Source organism: Odocoileus virginianus, chromosome 13, assembly GCF_023699985.2.
Source record: "Odocoileus virginianus isolate 20LAN1187 ecotype Illinois chromosome 13, Ovbor_1.2, whole genome shotgun sequence".
NCBI classification, from domain to species: Eukaryota; Metazoa; Chordata; class Mammalia; order Artiodactyla; family Cervidae; genus Odocoileus; species Odocoileus virginianus.
Genome location: NC_069686.1, coordinates 19034534 through 19056496, shown reverse-complemented (window position 1 = coordinate 19056496; position 21963 = coordinate 19034534). Strand labels below are relative to the sequence as shown.

The window sequence follows — 21963 nt, the reverse complement described above, 5'->3', positions numbered from 1 at the left end:
AATTCACCAGTGAAGTCATCTGTTCCTTTCGTTAGGTTTTTGATACTGATTCGGTCTTCTTACTAGTAATTGGTGTGTTCAGATTTTCTATTCCTTCGATTCAATCTTGGCCAGTTTTATGTTACTAGGAATTTATCCTTTTCTCTAGGTTGTCAAATTTTTTGGTGTATAATTGTTCATAGCAGTCTCTTATGATCCTTTGTATTTCTATGGCATCAGTTTTAACACCTATTTTTTCACTTCTGATTTTGAGTCCTCTTTTTTGTTGGTTAGTCTAGCCAAAAGTTTGTCAATTTTATCAATTTAAAGAACCGGCTCCTAGTTTCATGTTTTTTTAAGTCTGTTTTATTTCTGATGATTTCATAATTTCCTATCTTCTCCTAACTTTGGTTTGTTTTTTTCTTGAAGGTGTAAAGTTGTGATCTGAAATTTTGAGGTCCTTGAGGTGTGAAGTTATGATTTGAAATTTTTGTTTATTGAGGAAGGCATTTATCACCATGAGCCCCTCTTAGAACAGCTTTTGAGGCATCTCTTTTTTGTTGTGTTGCATTTTTTTTATTTGTCTCAAGGTATTTTTAAAACTTATTTTGACTCATTTTTGTTTTTCAGTAGTATCTTATTTAATCTTCACTTATTTGTGGATTTTTCAGTTTTCTTCTTATAACTGATTTCTAGTTTAAAGCTATTGTGGTTGGAAAAGATGCTTGTTACAATTTCAGTCTTACATTTATTAAGGCTTGTTTTGTGGCCTAACACGATCTATTCTGGAGAATGTTGGATGTACAACTTAATGTGTATTTTGTTGTTTTGGATGGAATGTTCTATATACAGTTGACCTTTGAACAGCATGGGTTTGACTTGTGTGGGGGCTCTTATACGTATACTTTTTTTCAACAGATACATGAAATTATATGTGTAGCACACTGTGTGCAAGATGTACTGAAGTGGATAGCCTATCTTTACATAGACATAAGGTGAGTGATATTTAATATGAAATCAATGTGTTAGTTTTCTCACTGCTTTATAACTTTGCATTCAAAGAATATTACTATATAGTCTACCTCTCTTGCAGAGTAGGAAATAGCAACCCACTCTAGTATTCTTGCCTAGAGACTCCCATGCTCAGAGGAGCCTGGTGGGAGTCACAGAGTCAGACATGGTTGAAGCGCCTTAGCATGCATGCATGCGTTGGAGAAGGAAATGCCAACCCACTCCAATGTTTTTGCCTGGAGAATCCCAGGGACAGAGGAGCCTGGTGGGCTGCTGTCTGTGGGGTCACAGAGAGTCAGACACGACTGAAGTGACTTAGCAGCAGCAGCAGCAGCGGCTACCTCCCTTGTAATTGGAGAAACTGCAAAACAGCCTATCACTGTAGGTGAATTTTTTTTTAATGTGTAACAGTGTTTCCAATACTATGTTATATGACTACTAGTTTGTGCCATAAAATTTCCATAATGATTCATTCTTAGTGTATAGGCTGGTTAAGTCTTTCTATGGATTATAGGAGACTACCATAAAGCAATATTACTGCTTCATTACTGATACATGAATTATCATACCTGTAAATAAATGTATTCATTTTTACTGTCTACTGTTAATACATGTAATGTCTACAGTAGTATACAAAACACAAAAGACAATATTGATGTAGGTACTGACAGATGATTTGTCTTGTAAACTTATGGTGTTGACAAATACAGTAGTAGATGTATATATTTTATTTTCTTAACATTTCTATAGCTTTATTTTAGGAATACAGTATATAGTATATATAACATACAAAATGTCTTGATTGTTTTATTATCAGCAAGGTTTTTTGGTCAATACAAGGCTATTAGTAGTTTTGGAGGAGTCAGAAGTTTTATGTGAATTTGACTGCATGGGGGTGCTGCTGCCCTGGCCAGTGTTTTTCAGGTCTGTTAAGTTCATCTGGTCTAACGTCATTTAAGGCTGATGTTTCCTATTTTCTGTCTAGATGATTTACCCATTCACAAAGATGGATATTAAAATTCCCTACTGTTATTGTATTACTATTTCTTTAGGTCTGTTAATATTTGATTTATATATTTAGGTGCTTCTATGTTGGGTATATAAATATTTACATACATTGTATCTTACTGGGTTGATCCTTTAATTATTACATAGTAACACCCTTGTCTGTCTTACCACAGCCTCTGTGTTCAAGGTCTGTTTTGTCTGATACAAGTATAGCTACTCCAGCTTCTTTTTGTTTCCATTTGCATACGTATCTATTTTCATCCCTTCACTTTGAGATGTGTCTTTACATCTGAAGTCTCTTGTAGGCAGCATATATTTAGCCACTCTGCATCTTTCGATTGGAGAGCTTAGTTCCTTTACATTAAAAGTAATTGATAGGTATGTAATTATTGCTATTTTAATTTTTTTTCTATTTGGTAGTTATTCTCCTCATGATTTTTATATAGTGGTATGCTTAGATTTATCTTTTGTATATCTACTCTAGATTTTTGCTTTGTGGTTACCATTAGGAATAAAGGTGGTTGTTTTTTTTTTAACTAATAACTGCAATATGAATCTATTCTGTATCTCTGGGGAAAGAAGCCCATAGGGATTAGATTCTAAAACACTCCTACTGAAGTTTAAATTGTCAAAAAGTAACAGTAAAAAAATTTTTTTTACATCAGTCCAGCAACCACCAATGATTTTATTTAATATTCAGGGTGGCTCGAACAGAAACAGTCTTGAGATCCAACTAGCATTTCTAAAGTGAAGAAAACAAGAGTTCTGAAACAAACCAATTAGGCCTCCAACCCACAATAGTCATGCACCTAGGATGTGCAAGTCATTGGATTTGCAAACTTCTAAAATAGCTGTATGTGCTGAAATGAAGGGAATCTTTTATTGAGCCCATCTTGTCACCGCTGACACTCAGGGCTCATACTAAGCAGTTATGCACAGACTTACAGGTTAAAATACAGAAACAACTCCATATTGATAAATGGCTGCTGCTTAGTCCCCTGAACTCCTCACCCCAACTGTTCTTATCCCTTCCTCAGGGTGTCCTACAATTACTCTTGATCCTCTCAGTTCTGCACTATGGCCAGCATTTGACCCAATTGGTCAAAGCTCATGCCATGTTATCTGGCGGAATACTGCAAGGTGGTACTTTTAGTATACACACTTCACAGATGTAGAAGTTAAGTCAAGAGAGGCTGTCAGTGACTCCTCTAAGGGCACTCAATTATTAAGGAACAAAGACAAATGCAAAGTCAGGTCAGACTTAAAAACCCATGCTTTACCCACTTTTCACTCTTCTGAATACCTCCTTAAAAGGAGGTTATGAATTTGGTCATCAGCAGACCAAAGGCATAAAGAGATGAAATAGGATCAATATGAATGACATATATCAGCCATACTCATTCTTTAGATCAGGTAGTTTTAGAAGCTTTAAGTTTGCCATAGTTTTAGAATCTAAGTTTAAATCATATCCTAGAAATAAATCATTCTCTCTCATATAAAAAGTATTTAAACCAAATATACCATATATTAAGAACAGGACAGTGCTGGTCATGCACATCTACTCTTTAGCTTAGGTATCTGGCTATGGGAACAGCCCAAGTTCTTCAGATGAAAATGGACCATATAGCAGGCTTTTAAAAAATTCAAGAGCACTTGCAGTCAGGATTACTCACTTGTGATCATGGCACTGGAGCAGCATTCATGGGTAATTTCATTAGACCTGTAAGACTTTCTCAAGTTTTTTACTTAGTAATCAGTTTTTCCAGATTTCTTCTGAGACCATCTGGTACCACTGCAGGGAGAGGAAGCAGAATCTACCAGAAACCTTCATGAAAGTTGACTGAGGATGAGAAAGGTGAACTGATCCCTGTAAGTTAACCTGATCAGTTATTAATAAATTTAAAATGCAATGAAAAACAAGTGTGAGAATAGGAAAAGGCTTGTGACCCACTCTCTGCCTTGCTTAGGATGAGTCTGGACAAAAAGCCCTCTCTCAAGTGACTCTCAGCCATCTGGGCACAGCTGACAGCATTCCTGATCTAACAACTGAAGAATTCTTTATATTGCTCTTTCATGGTGATAGTCATATTTGTATCTGTTCATTTTTGTTATTTTGAACAATCATGATTTAACACACTAATGTGTTCTAACAAAGCAAGGTGTTAGCATAGTAAGAACTTTGCTTTAGAACTCCAGGAGCTGTGCTTTAGTTCTGATGTCATTTACTAGTTAACGTGGTCTTACCAAGTTACTTCTTTTCTCCAAATGTTTCTCCTCTGTAAAACTGATATAATAGCACCTGTTCTACCTCAGATGACTTGTATTATCAAGGAAAACCCTGGGATGTATGGTAGAATTTCCTGATTAAATAGCCTAAATGGTTAGAATGTGATCCTTTTGGTAACTACAGTTGAGACAAAGTTACTTTTTGTTGCTATTGTTGTTATACTCCACCACCTTCCCTTTTCAGGTAATCTAATCATTTAAAACAAGTAAAAAATACTATAGAACTTGTTTCTTAAGGGGAAAATAGGATTTCACAGGAAGCAAGGTGGACTACATATGTAGGATAAAAGCAACAGAATAACCTTTGAGTCTTAAATGAGAATAATAGCTTTATACACATGGTATTACAATGAGCTGGGTGTGGTTCTAAGTGCTTTATGTGCATGAACTCATTTATTCCTTGCAACCACTTTGTGTGGTAGGTACTGTTATCCTCATTTTCAGATGAGGAACTTGAGACACAGTGGCAGTAAATGGCAGTCAACATTTAAACCCAAAGAACCTGGTTATAAACTGGGTTCTTAACCAGTACTATTGCGATTGCCCTTTTAAAACTGTCATATGTATGTAGGTAATATACATTTCCAGTATGTTAAATGAGTGAGAATTTCCAGATGCATTTTGATCCTAATAAAAGATAACTCCTGAGTTCTCCTCTGGCCCTATGCAGTTGTTCTGAAGTTAGTCTATACACATTTACTCAAATCGTTCCCATTCAAAAATACAAGAATTCTCAACGAGAAGAATCTTCAAAAAAAGGAGGGAAATGAAAGCAGGGGAAGGTAAATGGTGGAGATACGTATGTTATAATTCAAATCAACAGAAGGTTGTAGAAATTCTAAGACTTTTACAGAATTCCTGAAACCCAAGAACTAGAATTCTAATAATTATTTTAAAGCTAGTTGCTAAAATAATTTTTAAAATAAATTAAGCCCTAAGAATATTAAAGATTAGTATATTTGGGAGGAAAATGATCAGATAACATGTCAAAATTTAAAGTGGGATTATTTTCAGACGTGCCAGTGTGATGTTAAAATGTGTTTAAGTGTAAGTCTGCCTTTTGTAATGTAAATTCTAAAAGTAAACTCACAATCTAATAGGCCTGGGCAGTCTGCACTACTGCTGCAAAACATAGCTAGTAACATCTAATGGTAATCAGCATTACTGTATTTAATAAGTAACAATCAACAGCAAAACACAGAATATATTCTTTAAATTTGTTTCACTGAAATTCTACCATTTTGGTTTCATGTAATGAGGTATTTGTAGAAGTATTTGTTCACATTTTATGTACCATTTAAATTGAAAATTATTTTTTTAGGAGAGGGGGATGACAGCCAGTGAGTAAAAAATAGACTTAAAACTTTATTTTTGAAAAACAACCAAGTATCTACCCAACTGCAGACTTAATAAATTAGTGTGGTTTCTACACTTACTTCCTCTTGGCATGCATGCACTAAAGCTAATTCATTTCAGAGAAATATTTTAAATTATATGCAGAAACTATACATTTACCTTGCAGTGCTTCTTAAAGGGAGGAGACCTTGACTGCTGTCTAAGAGTAAAGGAAATGCTTTAATTCTGAGGACAGAATTTAGGAGAACAAAAAACAATTTAAGCCTCAAAAGCTAATTGGAGTAAAAGATTACCAGCATGACTGAAATCAGTGATAAATACTAGTGTCTCAGGTAAAGGTAACAGTTCTCACTTTGGCTCAGTTAGCATCTTGTACTTGCTGGGGTAGGGGCATACTATCCCAAAGCTGTGTCATTTCTTTGGAAAAACTTTTAAGAGGAATAGAGGGTCTAAAAGCTGGCTTATCACTTACACACCTTGGATTCTAAACAGATGGTTACCTAAGCCCAGGGAAGCAATTTTATTTTATGGCTTATTCTCTTCTTTTTTTGCATTTTGACACTAGCAGTCATTTCCATTTATTTGAAAATAATATGATAAAGGCCAGTGATCTAAGTCTGTACCTCTTCTTCAATCTCATGTTAGATGTAGACATCCACTTATATACCTCACTAAAATTTTAAACAAAACTGGGTATTTTAATTGGGGACTTTAAATAACAGTTACTATAATGAACATTTCAGAAGAATGAAAACTCAAACAACAAAACTGAAAAATTTGCAGACAGCACCTAAAGCACTCAATTAATGCCAGCATTCCATTACTTATGTCAGTATTTTTTTAAATAGGATTTCTATCTTGATCTACAGAGAACAGGTACAGCCCTTAAGCCATTCCCAATAGGGCTAAGTGTTACTTACCTAGGATTAGCCTTGATAATGGTTATTAGGCATACTTTAACAGCTTGAAACCCATTCATGCTTATCTTGAAGTATACTTCAAGAATTTATTCAGCTGATTCTTAAGTAAAGGAGCCCAGTCAATGTCCTAAGTCTTGAAAGCTCCCTTCAAATGTAATTTCATAGTCTTTAAATTTTAACTGTCATTGTTTATTACTGTTTTGGCTACATTCTCTACAATTTCAGCAGCATCTTAAAGAGACAATGTGTCTATGTACAATGAAAGAACAAAATGGCTTGCAATATCAGAAATTAGAGCCACCATTAACTGTACAATATTAAGGAGAATCTGTGTTAAACATAGCCTCCTTTTTCAGCAACATGGACAATTTACATGTAAGAATCAGCATTATGAATGTGATGATAAAGAAATTTCTTAAAGGAGTGAAATACAGCATCCTGAAAATAATGGTTTCTACCATACAAGGCAGTTAGGAAATGTTCACATTTTAACAAATCTGTACAAACCGCAAGAAACTTGTTTAAGGGACTGTCATCCCACCTTGCTGATTAGAACCTGCTAGAAATGTAGAATTACCATGAACAATTTATAAATCTATTATATATGTGCTCCCACAGCCCTAGAAATCAAGAAACTGATTTCAAGAACTCTTTATGTCCAACATGGATCATTTTTTTCATGCCTTGATTGTTAACAAATGCCTGCTTTTAATAATCTTTCTATGATGTACAGTCCAACTTGCACCTTTTAAGGAGGTCATCTGATTTTTTTTTTTTTAAGCAAAGAAGCAACACCATTTAGCAGCAATTAAAGCGCCTTCAAGAAGACTTAAAAAAAATACAATATCCAATTAGAAAAGCCATATTTTTAAACATTTGTACAAGAATAAGCTGCTGAAACTTGCTAGTTGAAATATGACATCTGTACAACAATTTACAATAGAGCTAGAAGGGAATTTATCATTATCCTGCATAGAACTGGTCTGCATTTGGTTACATATTGTCACTTGTTTGAATGAACAAGGCCTGGTAACAAAATAAAAATACCTGTTAACAGTTCTAACATGTTGAGAACACTGGAAATACCATAATTTAGTGACTTCAATTGATTCCAAAATAAGCAGTGTACTTTGTCAAAGGCCTAAAGTATCTAGGAACAGTTCTCCCTTTAACATAACCAGTGAAAAGAGCGGACATGTGATTTCGAGGTACAACCTGGTAAAAGCCAGAATAGGCAAATGACAAAGTCTAACTTTGCCCAAAGATTCTCTCACATCCTGTTACTGTAAAATACAACTGTCAGCGTCATTCCGTTCTTACTTTGGTTGCAGCAGATAAACTGCTGAATGCTGAATAATGTATCCAGGCACTCTATAGTTCTTGTGTTAGAGATATGTCTCATTTTCCATGTGTTTTTAAATAATGAAAAACTACCCTTCATATTAGAACTCTCGAGTAACAACCAAATCTACTGAAGTATTATAAACGTTATTTACAGTGTTCCCCTCCCCAACAAAAACCACTTTTCTTTAACATGGTATTCCTGTTTCTCTGCAACAGGCAGTCACCCTTCACTGCTTAAGGTTACAGTCAGAGGTGTACATTTATTCAGGGTCCATGATCCACTCTATACAAACTTCTATGAAGAACTTCAGTTCACAAACAGTTCTCAATCATATCCTGTGTAAAAAAGAAAACAACAAAAACACTCAAAAGCTCTCAAACTCAAGTGTGCATCTGGAAGCGATTCAAAGACGACGTGCCGATTTTGGAGGAAAGTCAGTAAGTAATTATGCTCGAAGAAGGGGGTGTGGGGGATGCGGTCAGCCCAGCCATGTGTAAGTTGCCTGAAGAATTGGATCTTCTCATGTGTGGGAGAAGGTAGGGGTCATTTGCCAGTTGGTGCACATCAAACCTATCTTCTTTTCGGTATGCCAAACAGCGTCTTATAAAGGCCTTAAAAAAAAAAAGTCAGCAATTAAAATCTCTTCTAAGTATTAATCAACTGAATACTACAGATGATGTCTCAACTCTCTAGTAGTTCACAGTACTAAATATTACTGCTACTACTTATTGCTGGAAAGCTGCATTTCTTTTGTTTCAAAAAAATTTTATGGGGATTAAAATATACATAACATAAAAATGAGCATTTTTAACCCGAGTATACAATTCAGTGACATTAAGTACACTCACGCTGCAGTACACTATCACCACTATCCATCTGCAGAACTTTTTCATCATCTAAAACTGAAATCTGTACCCATTAAGCAATATCTCCCTACTCCTTCTTCTCCCAGCCCTTGGTAACCAGTATGTTCTTTTATGATTTAGCTATTCTAAGCACCTTATGTGAGTGGAATCATACAATAGTCGACCTTTTGTGTCTTTCACTTAGCATGATGTTCAAGTCATCCATGTTGTAGCGTGCATCAGAATTTCGTTCCTTTTTAAGGCTAATATTCCACTGCATGTATATGCTACATTTTGTTTACCCATTTATCTGCTGGTTGACTTATTGTGAATGTTGGTATACAATATCTGAGTCCTTGCTGCCACTTTTTTGGTCTACATCTTTAGCATCATTTTATATATAAAAACCCTTGTCTACCAATAGTGACAGTTTTACTTCTTCCTTTCTGATTTATATGCTTCTTATTTCTTTTTCTTGCCTAATTGTTCTGGCTAGGACTTCCAATACAGGCATACCTTGTTCTATTCCACTTTGCAAATACTGTGTTTTTTGTTTTCAAAGTGAAGGTTTGTGGCAACCCTGCGTCAAACAAACCTATTGGTACCATTTTTTGAACAGCATGTGCTCACTCTGTCACTTTTGGTAATCCTAGCAGGTTTTGACTTTGCATGATGACTTTATTTGTGGTGGTCATCAGTGACTTGTTACTCCTGTAATTGTTTGGGGGATGCCATGAACTGTGCCCATATAAGACCGCAAGTTTAATTGCTGAAATGACAACAAAGGATTCAGAATATTAAATAAACTTAGTTTCATAAGGCAGTGGCAGGGTTTGAGAGGATTGACTCAATTTTGTAATCATTTTACTCACAGTAGAACTTCTCTCAAAAGCACTGTATGCTACAGAGAAACTGTCCATGAAAGGAAGAGTCCCATCAATGTGATACTGCCTCAGCATCACCACCATGATCAATCAACAGCAAGGCAAGACCCTCCACCAGCAAAAAGGCTGGCTGAAGTTTCAGATGATGTTTATTTAGCAGTTTTTAGCAAGCAAGTATTTTTAATTAAGGTATGTACATTATTTTTTTCTAGATATAATGCTACTGCACTAATTAATAGACTACATGTGCACCAGAAAACCAAAAAGTGTGTGACCTCCTTTATTGCAATGTTCATCTTATTGCAATGGACCCACGTTATCTCTGGGGTATGCCTGTAAACTGTGTTGAATATGGAGTGCTGCATTTCTCCCTACAAAACTCCAGAGTCATCTTTTTCTGAAATTTGTCTCCTGTAAAACAGTCATTCCACTTTACTGTTAATTTAGTTTGGCCAAGAGAATGATGCCATTTTTTGCTGTAATATTTTCTCCCTATTGAGCATACAGCACAAAATGAATATAGCTATATAACTGGCAAATGAATCAAGAAAAATAACTTTATCAGAACTTCCTAAGACTCTTCATGCCCACTTTTGCTCATGGGCACTGCCTCTGCCCCAGTCTACTGGAATAATAGCTATCTGACTTCTAAACACCATAGTTGAGTTTTGTGTCTTTTGAACTTTGTGTAAATGTAATAATAGATTATGGTCTCCTTAGCCTGCCTTCTTAAAAGAAATCATGGACTATATTTGGGTCCTTAAAAACTATCACAGCCAAAGGCCTAAGCAGTTCTTTTCCAGAGCAAATCACCAGCCCCTATTGGATAGACTTGCCTGTGGCTGCAGTCCCTTTTGCTTTACTTATTAACAAATGTTTACTTCGTCTTAACCACGACTTATGAAATAAAAAATTACTTCACAAAATTTATTTACATAAATTTGGTACCTTTGCTTCACTGCTTACAACAGGTTTTACAGGGAACTGGACATCAGTGGCTTTTAATATTGTATTTTCTTGAAGAATGTCTTGCTGAGATTGATTGTGACCAAATGGCTTTAAAAGAAATGAATAAAATGTTGAGAAATGTATCTCACAAAATACTTGAACAGATATTATCACTAAATCCCTGCAGTACAAATGATTTGTGCTTTAAAAAATCTTAGCTACTTGTAGGTTGGATGTATTCTCATAGGCTATAATTGACAGCAGGCTGAGAAAGACCATCTGATCAATCCTCAACATAGCCAAAACACTATAAATAAGCAATTAAGATGAAAACATTAAATATTTTATTCTGAATGTTTAAAATGTTTAAGAACTACTTCTTAGTAGAAGAAACTACAAGGTTGCAGCTGGCGCCTGCTAGCAGATGTGGTTTTGGAAACAGCTAGTGGTGTCCTTTAGTCTGATACAGTTCAAACCAGCTTGAACAGTGGAAACATCTGTGAAAAGTCCAGAGTAAAACACCTTGAGCATGACAAATTAAGTTAAATCAAACAGCTCTGGGTTTGGTCCTAACATGCAGTGAATTCCCAGACAGGTCCCTGGATCACTTTTCACACTGATGAAGGGATTGAAGGGGATAAGGATTAGATATCCATGGTAGCTTGTAGTTCTGACTTCAATATAAAGAGAGGTTTGAGAAACATTAGGACTAAGTTTGATGGAGTTTCCCTGAGGAAGCACAGCACGAAACATGCTCGGGCCAAATGTGTGTGTGTTTTGGGGGGCTGGGGGAGAATGGGGTAGAGGATGTGAGAAAGTGAAGAAAACAGTTTTGACTCCATTATTCCTAATGCTACAAAAACATTAGTGGTGTGAAGCTGATGTGACGTTAAAGTAATTCTGATCCATGAAAATTTTAGTAAGTGATGACATATTTAAGATCACCTAAAAAAAAAAATGGGTAACTATGGTTCAGGCATCCAAAATGGAGCTGGGTAGCCATTGTGGATGTGGTTTCAGACACATTCCTGCATCACAGAAAACCTGAGTTTTCCAAACTGTATCAAACCAAGGGACACTACTAGTTGTTTTCAAAACCAATTAGCAGACGCTAGCTGCAACCTTGCAGTTTAGAAGTCACCCACCCCCCCTTTGCAACTATATAAACTGCACCCTTACTTCTGGCCAGCTCCAATCCTAATTCTTGACAATTTATGTAACCTTGCAGTTTTTTGCCTATAAGCACTCCTCTCTTGTGTAGAGCTGTAACACAGTTCAAGTGCTTTCTTGGATTATATTGCTTCCCAGGCTGTTCCTTAACCTCAAATAAATGGTTGGTTGTTGTTCCTGCCTCAACTAGGTCTCCATTCTTGGAATTCTTGACTAAACTGACTTCAAATTAATGAAACTTCAAGAAGAGAAAACGCAACTTCTCTCCATATAGCTGAATCTGCTATATTCTAACTTACCTTTCTACCATAAAGACATTGAAAGAAGATGACTCCAACTGACCACACGTCAACCTTGTTGGAAATCTTTGGTGGTTCCTTTCCAACTACAAAACACTCAGGAGGTAAATACCTAGTTTGGGGCGGGGCAGAAAAAAGGAAAGGATATTAACAATTTATAACTTAAACTTGTATATGTAAAATCTTAGAACTTTCATTTTATCCATACATTGATGGATGTCCTAAACTTTTAAAGCATTTGTATCATCTGACTCTAGCACCAAAACAAAACTTTGTGATAAAGTGTATAAGATACAGTTAACCCTTTGACAACACAGGTTAGAACTGCATGGGTCCACTTGCATGAGGATTTTTTTTTTTATAGTAAATACTACAGCACTACACAATCCCTGGTTGGGTGAGTTTCGGGCCTTTGGAGGAACCATGTATATGAAGGGCAACTCTTTAAGCTTACTCTCAGATTTTTGACTGTGTAGAGGACTGGTGCCCCTCATCCCTGCGTGGTTCAAGGGTCAATTATAAATGTGTATTTATAGAAATGACAAATTATCATTAGAAACTACAATGTTCTAATCTGAGTAAGTATCCACTAGGAGAAAAAACTCTTCCTATCCCCCTCTTCACCAGTGTTCACTCTTCCTAAAACACACAACTGATCAGCCAGTTCTTTTGTTTAAAGAACCTCAGCATCACTCACTAATAAGGTAAGACCTTGTATCTCTTGCTTGTAACAAAAGACCTGTCTTAGTCTAGAAGCAACTTAAATTTCCAAAATCTCTTCCCCTGACCTCCTCAAACTGGCTGCGGCTGCTGCTAAGTCACTTCAGTCGTGTCCGACTCTGCAACCCCACAGACGGCAGCCCACCAGGCTCCCCCGTCCTGGGATTCTCCAATGCATGAAAGTGAAAAGTGAAAGTGAAGTCGCTCAGTCATGTCCGACGCTTCGCGACCCCGTGGACTGCAGCCCACCAGGCTCCTCCATCCATGGAATTTTCCAGGCAAGAGTACTGGAGTGGGGTGCCATTGCCTTCTTTGGTCAAACTGGCCAATTCATTTGGTCCCCACACGCTTCTGAATATAACAACCTTTTATGCTTGCTTTTACCCCAGTTAGGGCTTCCCCAGTGGCTCAGAGGTTAAAGAATCCGCCTGCAATGCAGGAGATGGGGGGTTCAATCCCTGGAGAAGGGCGTGGCAACACAATCCAGTATTCTTGCCTGGAGAATCCCGTGGACAAAGGAGCCTAATAGGCTACAGTCCATAGTGTCACAAGGAGTCAGGACTGAAGTGACTTATCATACTCATTTGACATGGTGACTGCCCTCTCTTCAAGACCTGCCCAACTATCACAAGCCTTCTCTGCTTCCCTCCAGGGACCTCTGTTACATTAATTCATTATATTCATTAATCTTTGTGCCGTTTTGAATGGTAGCAGTAGCAGAAATATATGGAGCATTCAAAAATACTTTTTAAATTTATAAAGTCATAATTTTAGACAAAAAAATAGATTGTAATATTTACTTTTACCTTTTAAATAAATTTAAGTGAACAGCTCCACCAGGATGCAAGCATCTCCCCCCGTCTAAAATTTGGATAAACTACAAAGTCCTGAAAAGCAGTAATACAGCTAAATGGGAATCTATTGTTTTTTGTTTTATACTCACTATGCTAAAATCACTTCAATTTCAGCAGAATGTTCACAGATGACCGATAACTTGTATGTGATGTAATCCTTTCCTACCCTCCTGATTTGGAGGGTACTTGATTTAGTAAAAAGGCAGGTTTGTTCTATGAAAAGTATGTAGTTTCTGTAGGCTTATGTATGTGTGTAACTGAAACAAGAATGGCTCTTAAACACAATGCTATGCTGTCCCTCAAGGTAAAAGGGTGTAAGCAAGGAGACAGAGTATGGGAACAGAACCAAAGCTTTTCAGGAAAAATCACCAGCAGGATTTAGTGAATGCTTGCATTTGAAACCTGAGACGGAGGAAGAAATAAAACTCACTTTCTTCTAAGTGATACTGACAGTTAGGGGATGAAAGGCAATTTGTAAAGGCACCATGACACATATTCTAAAAGTTTGTATAGGACATTGTTTACCAAATACATACCTTAAAAAACTAATATGACTAGAAACTAACCATTTTGGGAAACACTGTTTCTATAAGAAGTGTAATTCCAGGTTCCTAACATGGAAATGCCATGACTGTATCTCTTGTAGAGCACCCTAAACATAAGCGTCCCTGGTGCCCATCTGCCAGGGAAACTCCACTGCCTTGCCCTACACTACGGAAGCCAGCGTGAGAGGGAGACGGCATGTGGGCGTCTCTGCAAAGGATTACCTATTACTTAGAACATGGTTTCAAGCTGCTTTCCACAGAATATAGGGTTCTACCAAGCAACTAGGATTCTAAGATTTTGTGATAAAAAATAGTCTCAAGATTACTTACTGATTCAGGGTGCTGACCTTCAAGGAGTTACCAGTTTGAATGATTTTCTTTAAACATATATTTAAAAAATCTATGACATACTGCATTATATTCCTAAAAAAATGCCACAAGCATAATTTTAAAACTCTAAAATGGCTTTACATGAATATGACTAATCCTGTTCTGAAAAGTAAAAATGCATACAAACTTGTAGCATTTTCTACTGCCCAGGCTAACTATGTTCTACAAACCCTAAAGTCACATGTATGTTTGTAATCACCATCCTGTACAGCTATCTCCCTTCCAATTAAGATTTCACTCCTTTTGCTAAATTCATTCATTCTGAAAACTAAACTTTTGAAAGTAAGTTTGAAAATTCACAATGAAGTAATTTTTGTCAACACTCAGGTAACTGTGAAGGAGTGACATTCATTTAGACTCAAGTCCAAAAGACAAAGATTGTACCAAATTTCTCTTATCATTCATGACAACAAAAACTGTAACCACAAAACCTGTACAGAGAGGACTTAATACTGCTTTTAATAGCTAAGATAATATATTAAGTATTATTATTCATAGTAAAGTAATGCTCAAAATTCTCCAAGCCAGGCTTCAGCAATATGTGAATTGTGAACTTCCAGATGTTCAAGCTGGTTTTAGAAAAGGCAGAGGAACCAGAGATCAAATTGCCAACATCCGCTGGATCATCAAAAAAGCAAGGGAGTTCCAGAAAAATACCTATTTCTGCTTTATTGACTATGTCAAAGCCTTTGACTATGTGGACCACAATAAACTGTGGAAAATTCTGAAAGAGATGGGAACACCAGACCACCTGACTTGCCTCTTGAGAAATCTGTATGCAGGTCAGGATGCAACAGTTGGAACTGGACATGGAACAGACTGGTTCCAAATCGGGAAAGGGTATGTCCAGGCTGTATATTGTCACCCTGCTTATTTAACTTATATGCAGAGTACCTTAAGAGAAATGCTGGGCTGCATGAAGCAAAAGCTGGACTCAAGATGGCTGGAAGAAATATCAATAACCTCAGATACGCAGATGACACGGCCCTTATGGCAGAAAGTGAAGAAGAACTAAACAGCCTCTTGATGAAAGTGAAAGAGGAGAGTGAAGAAGTCGGCTTTAAAGCTCAACATTCAGAAAACTAAGATCATGGCATCTGGCCCCATCACTTCATGGCAAATAGATGGGGAAACAGAGACTTTATTTTTTTGGGCTCCAATATCACTGCAGATGGTGACTGCAGCCATGAAATTAAAAGATGCTTACTCCTTGGAAGGAAAGTTATATACTTTGCCAACAAAGCTCTGTCTAGTCAAGGCTATGGTTTTTCCAGTAGTCATGTACGGATATGAGAGTTGGACTATAAAGAAAGCTGAGGGTCGAAGAATTGATGCTTTTGAACTGTGGTGTTGGAGAAGACTCTAGAGAGTCCCCTGGACTGCAAGCAGATACAACCAGTCCATCCTAAAGAAGATCAGTCCTGAGTGTTCATTGGAAGGACTGACATTGAAGCTGAAACTCCAATACTTTGGCCACCTGATGCGAAGAGCTGACTCACTGGAAAAGACCCTGATGCTGGGAAAGATCGAGGGCAGGATGAGATGGTTGGATGGCATCACCAACTCAATGGACATGAGTTTGTGTAAACTCCAGGAGTTGGTGATGGGACAGGGCATGCTGTGGTCCATGCGATCATGAAGAGTCAGACACGACTAAGTGACTGAACTCAACTGATTCATAATAAACATCACTCTAACATTACAGAACAAGATTCACAAATTCTCCACATTAGGAATTTCTGGCTGGTAGTCACTGACACCAAATTTCTCTTCCTCTAGTTTCCTGATATTTATAGTTAAGACGGGATGAGAAAAGAGAGCTGACGCCAGTCTCAACTCAGACTGCATATCAGTACCCTTATTATACCACAATAATCTCAAAGGCACATGAAAATAAATTCTCTTTAAAAAGACTGGGAACTGACCTAGATAATTTTAGTGTTTTTAATAATACACTTACCAGTATGTGCCTGCCCCTTGGGAAGTTAGATCCATTCCATCTACACCATAGCTGTCATCATCCATGATCTTGGACAGACCAAAATCAGTGATTTTGATTTCTCCACACGCTGTTCCATCTACCAGGAGGATGTTTCCTAAGAACAAAGTTTATTTAATGATACAAAGATGAAAAACATTATGTTTACTATGAAAGCTGATTTTGGGGAAATATATAATACATTTAATATACATATGTAAAAATTTTAATTAAAATAAACATTTAAAATATAATTTTAAAATATAGTGATACAATTTTAGAAACACTTCAGATTCTAGTATGCCACCATCTCCTAAAAACTAAATCACAAAGCATATTTTTCAGATAATTCTTTAAAGTTTAAAAACTTAAGACAAATTTATTTAATTACCTGGCTTAAGATCATAATGTATAATAGGGGGTTTGATTTCATTGAGATATCTTAGTGCATTTACAATTTGCATTACAATAGACCTAGCTTCTTTCTCTGACATTAATTTATGTTGCTTCAGATAGAAATCCAAGTCATTGCCTTCACAGTATTCTAACACTGTACAAAACCTACAATGGAGAAGAGAAAAAAATCAGACACAAAATATTAGCCAATAATTCAGAGTCACAATGGAAAAATGAGTATTTGTATCATCACTACAGAATAGGGGAAGCAAATGCCAACATGTCTTTTCTTAAAAACTAAGTCTGTTTACATTCACTTACGTATCTGTATCCAAGGAGAAATAGTCATAGAGTTTAACTATTCTGGGGTGATCCAGTTCTTTGTGTATTCTATACTCTCTGCAGGCATGTCTACGAGAAGGAGAGAGTATTAATTCTCCATGACCATTAAATGTATTTTCAAAATTGATAAAAATCAAAGAATTAATATTTACTTGTGGTAGTTTTCCTTCTTCTCATCCCTCCAGCTTTTATTAAGCTGGTGGATCTTCACAGCAGCATATCTTTGTTCATAAAGGTCAAAAGCCTAGGATTAAAGGAACAGAGAAGACTTTGAACCAAAGACCAACTGAAGAGCTCATTTTTGGGGGGGGGAGTAATAATTTTGCAGTAATATGGAACTAGAATATACATTTTTATACTATAAAATATACTACTTTTAGTAGTCATCTCTGCTAAGATTATAGTTGAGTGGCACATTTATTATCAGAAACAAGATACAAATTTCATGATGTTAAATCTGAGTAAAACTTAATGCGAATTTTCATGTTCAAGTCTTATAAATGCCAATATACTGAATTAAGATAAAACAACAAAGCTTTAAAAAAAAAAAAAGCATAGACCTTCTCTTCTATACCAGCAGCAGCAGTAAGCAGCCAGGAAAACAGGTGACTTTAACACTTTTTTGGTGGATTGGATGAAGCAAACTTTTTCCTCTATCTTTTCCTACAGACTCCATGTTTTTTCCCCATTTGTTTGAAAACAAGTTCATTAAAGTTCTAAACTTTTATTATAAAATTAATATATATAATTATCACACCATATCAGCAATTACTCCTTAATCTCAAGATAGGTTTTTATACTGGTTTGTTCAAATTATCAGTCTATTTCTTAATAAAGAATGATCAACTATTTTTTAAGGCTTCAGGTGACTTTTTTTTTTTTTAAAACACTGCATATCATGAAAGAAATTTAATAGTTTAGGTTCTACTGTAACTTACATACAAAAAGTGCTCCTTTAAGAAAACACTCAAAAAGCTTACATATTTATTAGGAAGAAGGTTCATAGCTTCCACTCCCTCTATCAATTTAACCTTAAAATAAGCAGGAGGGGTAAACTGCTTGTCACAAAATTATAAAAGCATGAGACCTGAAATCACAGAGGATGCAGTAATTAAGAATATTCACTTTGGAGTCAGATAAAATTATTAGATGCATTACTTTGTGATAACAAAGTCTCAAAGTTTGGGTTGTTGAAGAGAATTAAATGGGGTGAAACATACAAAGTGTTTAAAATAATACCCAATAGACATTAGCTAAGTTAAGTTTCAAACAACAGAAAAGAAAAAAAGTTCAGGTAGGAGAAAGCAAAAAGAACATAAAAGGTTTATTAAAAAATTTGCAAGCAATCACATTAAGAAGGGAAAAAAAGTAAACATTCTAAAGTTCCCATCAGTGTATACTGACTGTAAGGTAAGACACCTCTTTCAAAGTACACCTTCCCATGAAGCTAAGATGGCAATCACTAAGCAACTGATTCAATGTTTTCCACAAAGTCTGTTTTTTGATTTACAATCTGCTGCTTTGTTTCCCAAGGGACATGGCAACAATGAAAGGACTTTGAAGGGGTCAGAGGGAGCTGTCATTAGTATTTAAATCAACAATAGGGATTTAAGACATTAGAGCCCCAACAATCTGCATTTTCTAATTTCTACGTAAAGACTTTCTTCAAGAGAAAAGTCTCTTTTAGCCCCTGTGAGACTAAAAACAGTGGAAATATTACTGGGCAGTGGCAGAAGACCGTCATGAAAGCTATTAGAAGCAACAGAGGCTGGGCCACCTTTAGGATAAGCCAGTGCTAGCTATGGTGATTTTAGATCCACCGTGAGCTATTGTGATCTTCTTTTCTACCTTGTGGCCTGGGTAAGACTACTCAATGCTTAAGTTCCCAGATAAACTATCATTAGAATCAAAGAAACAGGAAGTGGAAGAGGGCTCACAGATCACTCTTGATGGGTGATACTAATGCTTATCCAAGCTAACAAAACAAAAACTAGTTCATGGCTGAACCAAGATCAGAAATTAGTTCTCTGAATCCAAATCCCATCATTTCCCCAGAGTCAGAACTGGATACAGGTTGTCTCTTGAACAGAGAGGATTTCTAATAACAATTTGATGAGCTTACATTTACTCAACACCAAAATTCTATGTGATTTACCTGATAATTCATTTAATCATTACAATGATCCCATGATGTACATAACTGTTAAACAGTCCCAGATGAAGACAGGATGGTAAAGCAATAAGCCAAAGTTTAGACAGCTGGTAAACAGCAATCAGAATTAGGATTCAAACTCAGCCTGTTTGGCTTCAGAACCCAAGGTCTTAATCACTGATTATACCCATACATAATGAAGCTCAAAGTGTTACAAAGAGCTTATAAAAGGCAGATTAATAGGGAAGCCTTCAATAGGAATTCAAGTTTAAGGTGAGACTATGACCTTCATTATGACTTCATCCTAACTAAGAGCAAATGGGAAAGCCACTGGGGCTTATAAGGCAGGGGAGTGAGATGATCATACTGCATTTTCTAACAAGGCCATTCTACCTGAGCATACACACAAATGGACTGGAGAAACTCAACGTGCAGGAAAAGGTGATTGGCTAGGAGATTAGAGCAGCAATGCAAACAAGAGACAATGAGGCTTTGAGCTGACAGAGAGAAGGGTCCTTGCTGGATTTAGGAGAGCTTAATGACACTAGTAATGACATACACCAGAGACTGGTTATGCTGGAGGAAGGGGGTTAAGGGAAAGATGTAGTGAAAAATGGCTTTCATTCTTCATTCACTGCAGGTTTTTCAAGGAAGGAACTGGGTAGATAAAGGGCAGTGCTGTATATTAAAATAGGAAGCAGAGTTTTTTTTTTTTTTTTTTAAGGGAGGGGAAGGTGTGGGAGGATAGGAAGATAAGCTTCTATTTCAGATGTGAGTTTGCAGTACTTATGAAGCATCCACATGAGGTGAATGGGCTTAAGTCATGTAAACCCGCAGGTATGGGGCTCAGAAAGAAGTGTGGGTAGATAGCTATGCATCTATGTATCTATATCTGAAACCAAATAGGTGATAACTCAGTGAGGGGGAGGGAGATATATTTGAAAAGGAGATTTAAGAATGATAAAGAAATTTGGGAACACAGTATTTAAAGGTTGGTCAGAAAGACAATATAGAGCAAAAAAAAAAAAAGGTATAAAGTATTAAATGTGATGAGTAAAAATTTCTGCGTTCATATATATTTGAGAAACACTGGCCTTGAAATAGGTAGAAATTAGGGTAAATCCAGGACATGTAAGGACTTGTAACACATGTTTAAGGGATACAACCTTGTCATAAATGTACTGTATTAAATGGCTACCTGCCTATCTTGATTCTAATGACTGTTATTATTTGTATCAGGTTGGTCAGTGGTAATCAGCTACCAAATATCAGAGGGTCTACAAAGGCACAAGGATAGTTTTTAGACTCTCGAGATAACATAAGCCATCACAGACTCTTTGCAATGAGAGGACATAATTTCCCAGTCAAAAAAAAATCATAAAAACAATAAACATGTACTTCTTAACCACATACTCCTATATCTTTGCTATATTAGTGTGAAGAACAGAAAAAAAAATGTACATTACCTTATATACTTCACTAAAGCCACCTCTACCAAGCAGATGGAGCAATAAATATCTTTCATTTAACGTTGGGTGATCTTTGAACCTTAAGGGTGGGGAAAAAAACACTCATGCATATGAAAACACACACAAAAAGGGTTCTGTCCACAACACAGTTGTGCTCTTATTCTACTCCTATTTCTTTTTCCTGCTGTTTTGAACTTCTTTCTCTACCTGCATGACTATTACCCATCTTAACACTTTGGTGTTCACAAAGCCTAACATTCAGCTATAAAGCTGAATATTAAAGTTCAATGACCAATTATAGCACTGTGATAAAGACCTACCAACTACTGTATTACTAAGAGCTTTATAAAATCCTGTATCTACTCATCAGGAAATACATCCCTTATGAAAACATACTTTTATCTGGGAGTTCTAATTAATCAAGTTTTATAGTACTGACATAGGATTAAAATTAATTATAAGCTGACTTTCAACCATGGTTAAATTTTATAGTCTTTCCCTTTTGCAAATAAAATTTTAATTCCCAATCAAAAAATAAATGCTTTAAAAAAACAAACAAAACCCACCACAAACAAAATTATTTAATGTTTATCACATCTGCTGCACACTAAGCACTCACATATATTATCTCATTTGTTTCTTAACTAACCCTCTGAACTAGGCCCTGCCACTACCTCTATTTTACAGATGAGGGCACTACTGCACAGAAAGGTTAAATAACTGTCCAAGGTCAACAGCCAATACATGGCAGGGTTTCACAGAAAAACATGGTTCCAAAATGTACACTCTTGATTCTTAAGGGGGGGGACGACCCAATAACAGTTTTATAGTCTCAGATATGAAATATACATGGTATTTTACTCAATGTCAATACAACTTTGATAATTTAAGCTTTTCTTGAGAATTAACAGAGATTTCTGTTTAGTTTTAAAGCAAAATGTAGGAAATTTCCTGGTGGTCCAGTGGTTAGGATTCAGCATTTTCACTGCCGTGGCCCACATTCAATCTCTAGTTGGGGAACTAGAATCCTGCAAGCCACGTAGCCAAAAAAAATAAAGAAAGGGAA

At 36.3% G+C, this 21963-nt stretch overlaps 1 protein-coding gene and 1 long non-coding RNA gene across 5 annotated transcripts in view; one reads left to right on the top strand and one right to left on the bottom strand.

Annotated features, from left to right (window-relative positions):
* Positions 1–3968, top strand: part of LOC110135426 (uncharacterized) — a 60556-nt gene extending 56588 nt beyond the window's left edge. For both annotated transcript variants that reach the window (XR_011490956.1, XR_011490955.1), the window contains exons 3-4: positions 898–974; positions 3765–3968. This is a non-coding gene — a long non-coding RNA (uncharacterized lncRNA). The remainder of the gene's footprint in view (positions 1–897; positions 975–3764) is intronic.
* A 1470-nt stretch (positions 3969–5438) lies between these two features.
* The window catches only part of TLK1 (tousled like kinase 1), a 164197-nt gene continuing 147672 nt past the window's right edge, over positions 5439–21963 (bottom strand). For all 3 annotated transcript variants that reach the window (XM_020890458.2, XM_070476040.1, XM_020890459.2), the window contains 8 exons: positions 20895–20976; positions 17429–17520; positions 17256–17345; positions 16930–17099; positions 16521–16656; positions 12052–12163; positions 10583–10690; positions 5439–8516 (listed from right to left, as the gene is read on the bottom strand). In XM_020890458.2, coding sequence (XP_020746117.1) covers positions 8340–8516; positions 10583–10690; positions 12052–12163; positions 16521–16656; positions 16930–17099; positions 17256–17345; positions 17429–17520; positions 20895–20976 — 967 coding nt within the window. In that variant the 3' untranslated portion in view covers positions 5439–8339. The remainder of the gene's footprint in view (positions 8517–10582; positions 10691–12051; positions 12164–16520; positions 16657–16929; positions 17100–17255; positions 17346–17428; positions 17521–20894; positions 20977–21963) is intronic.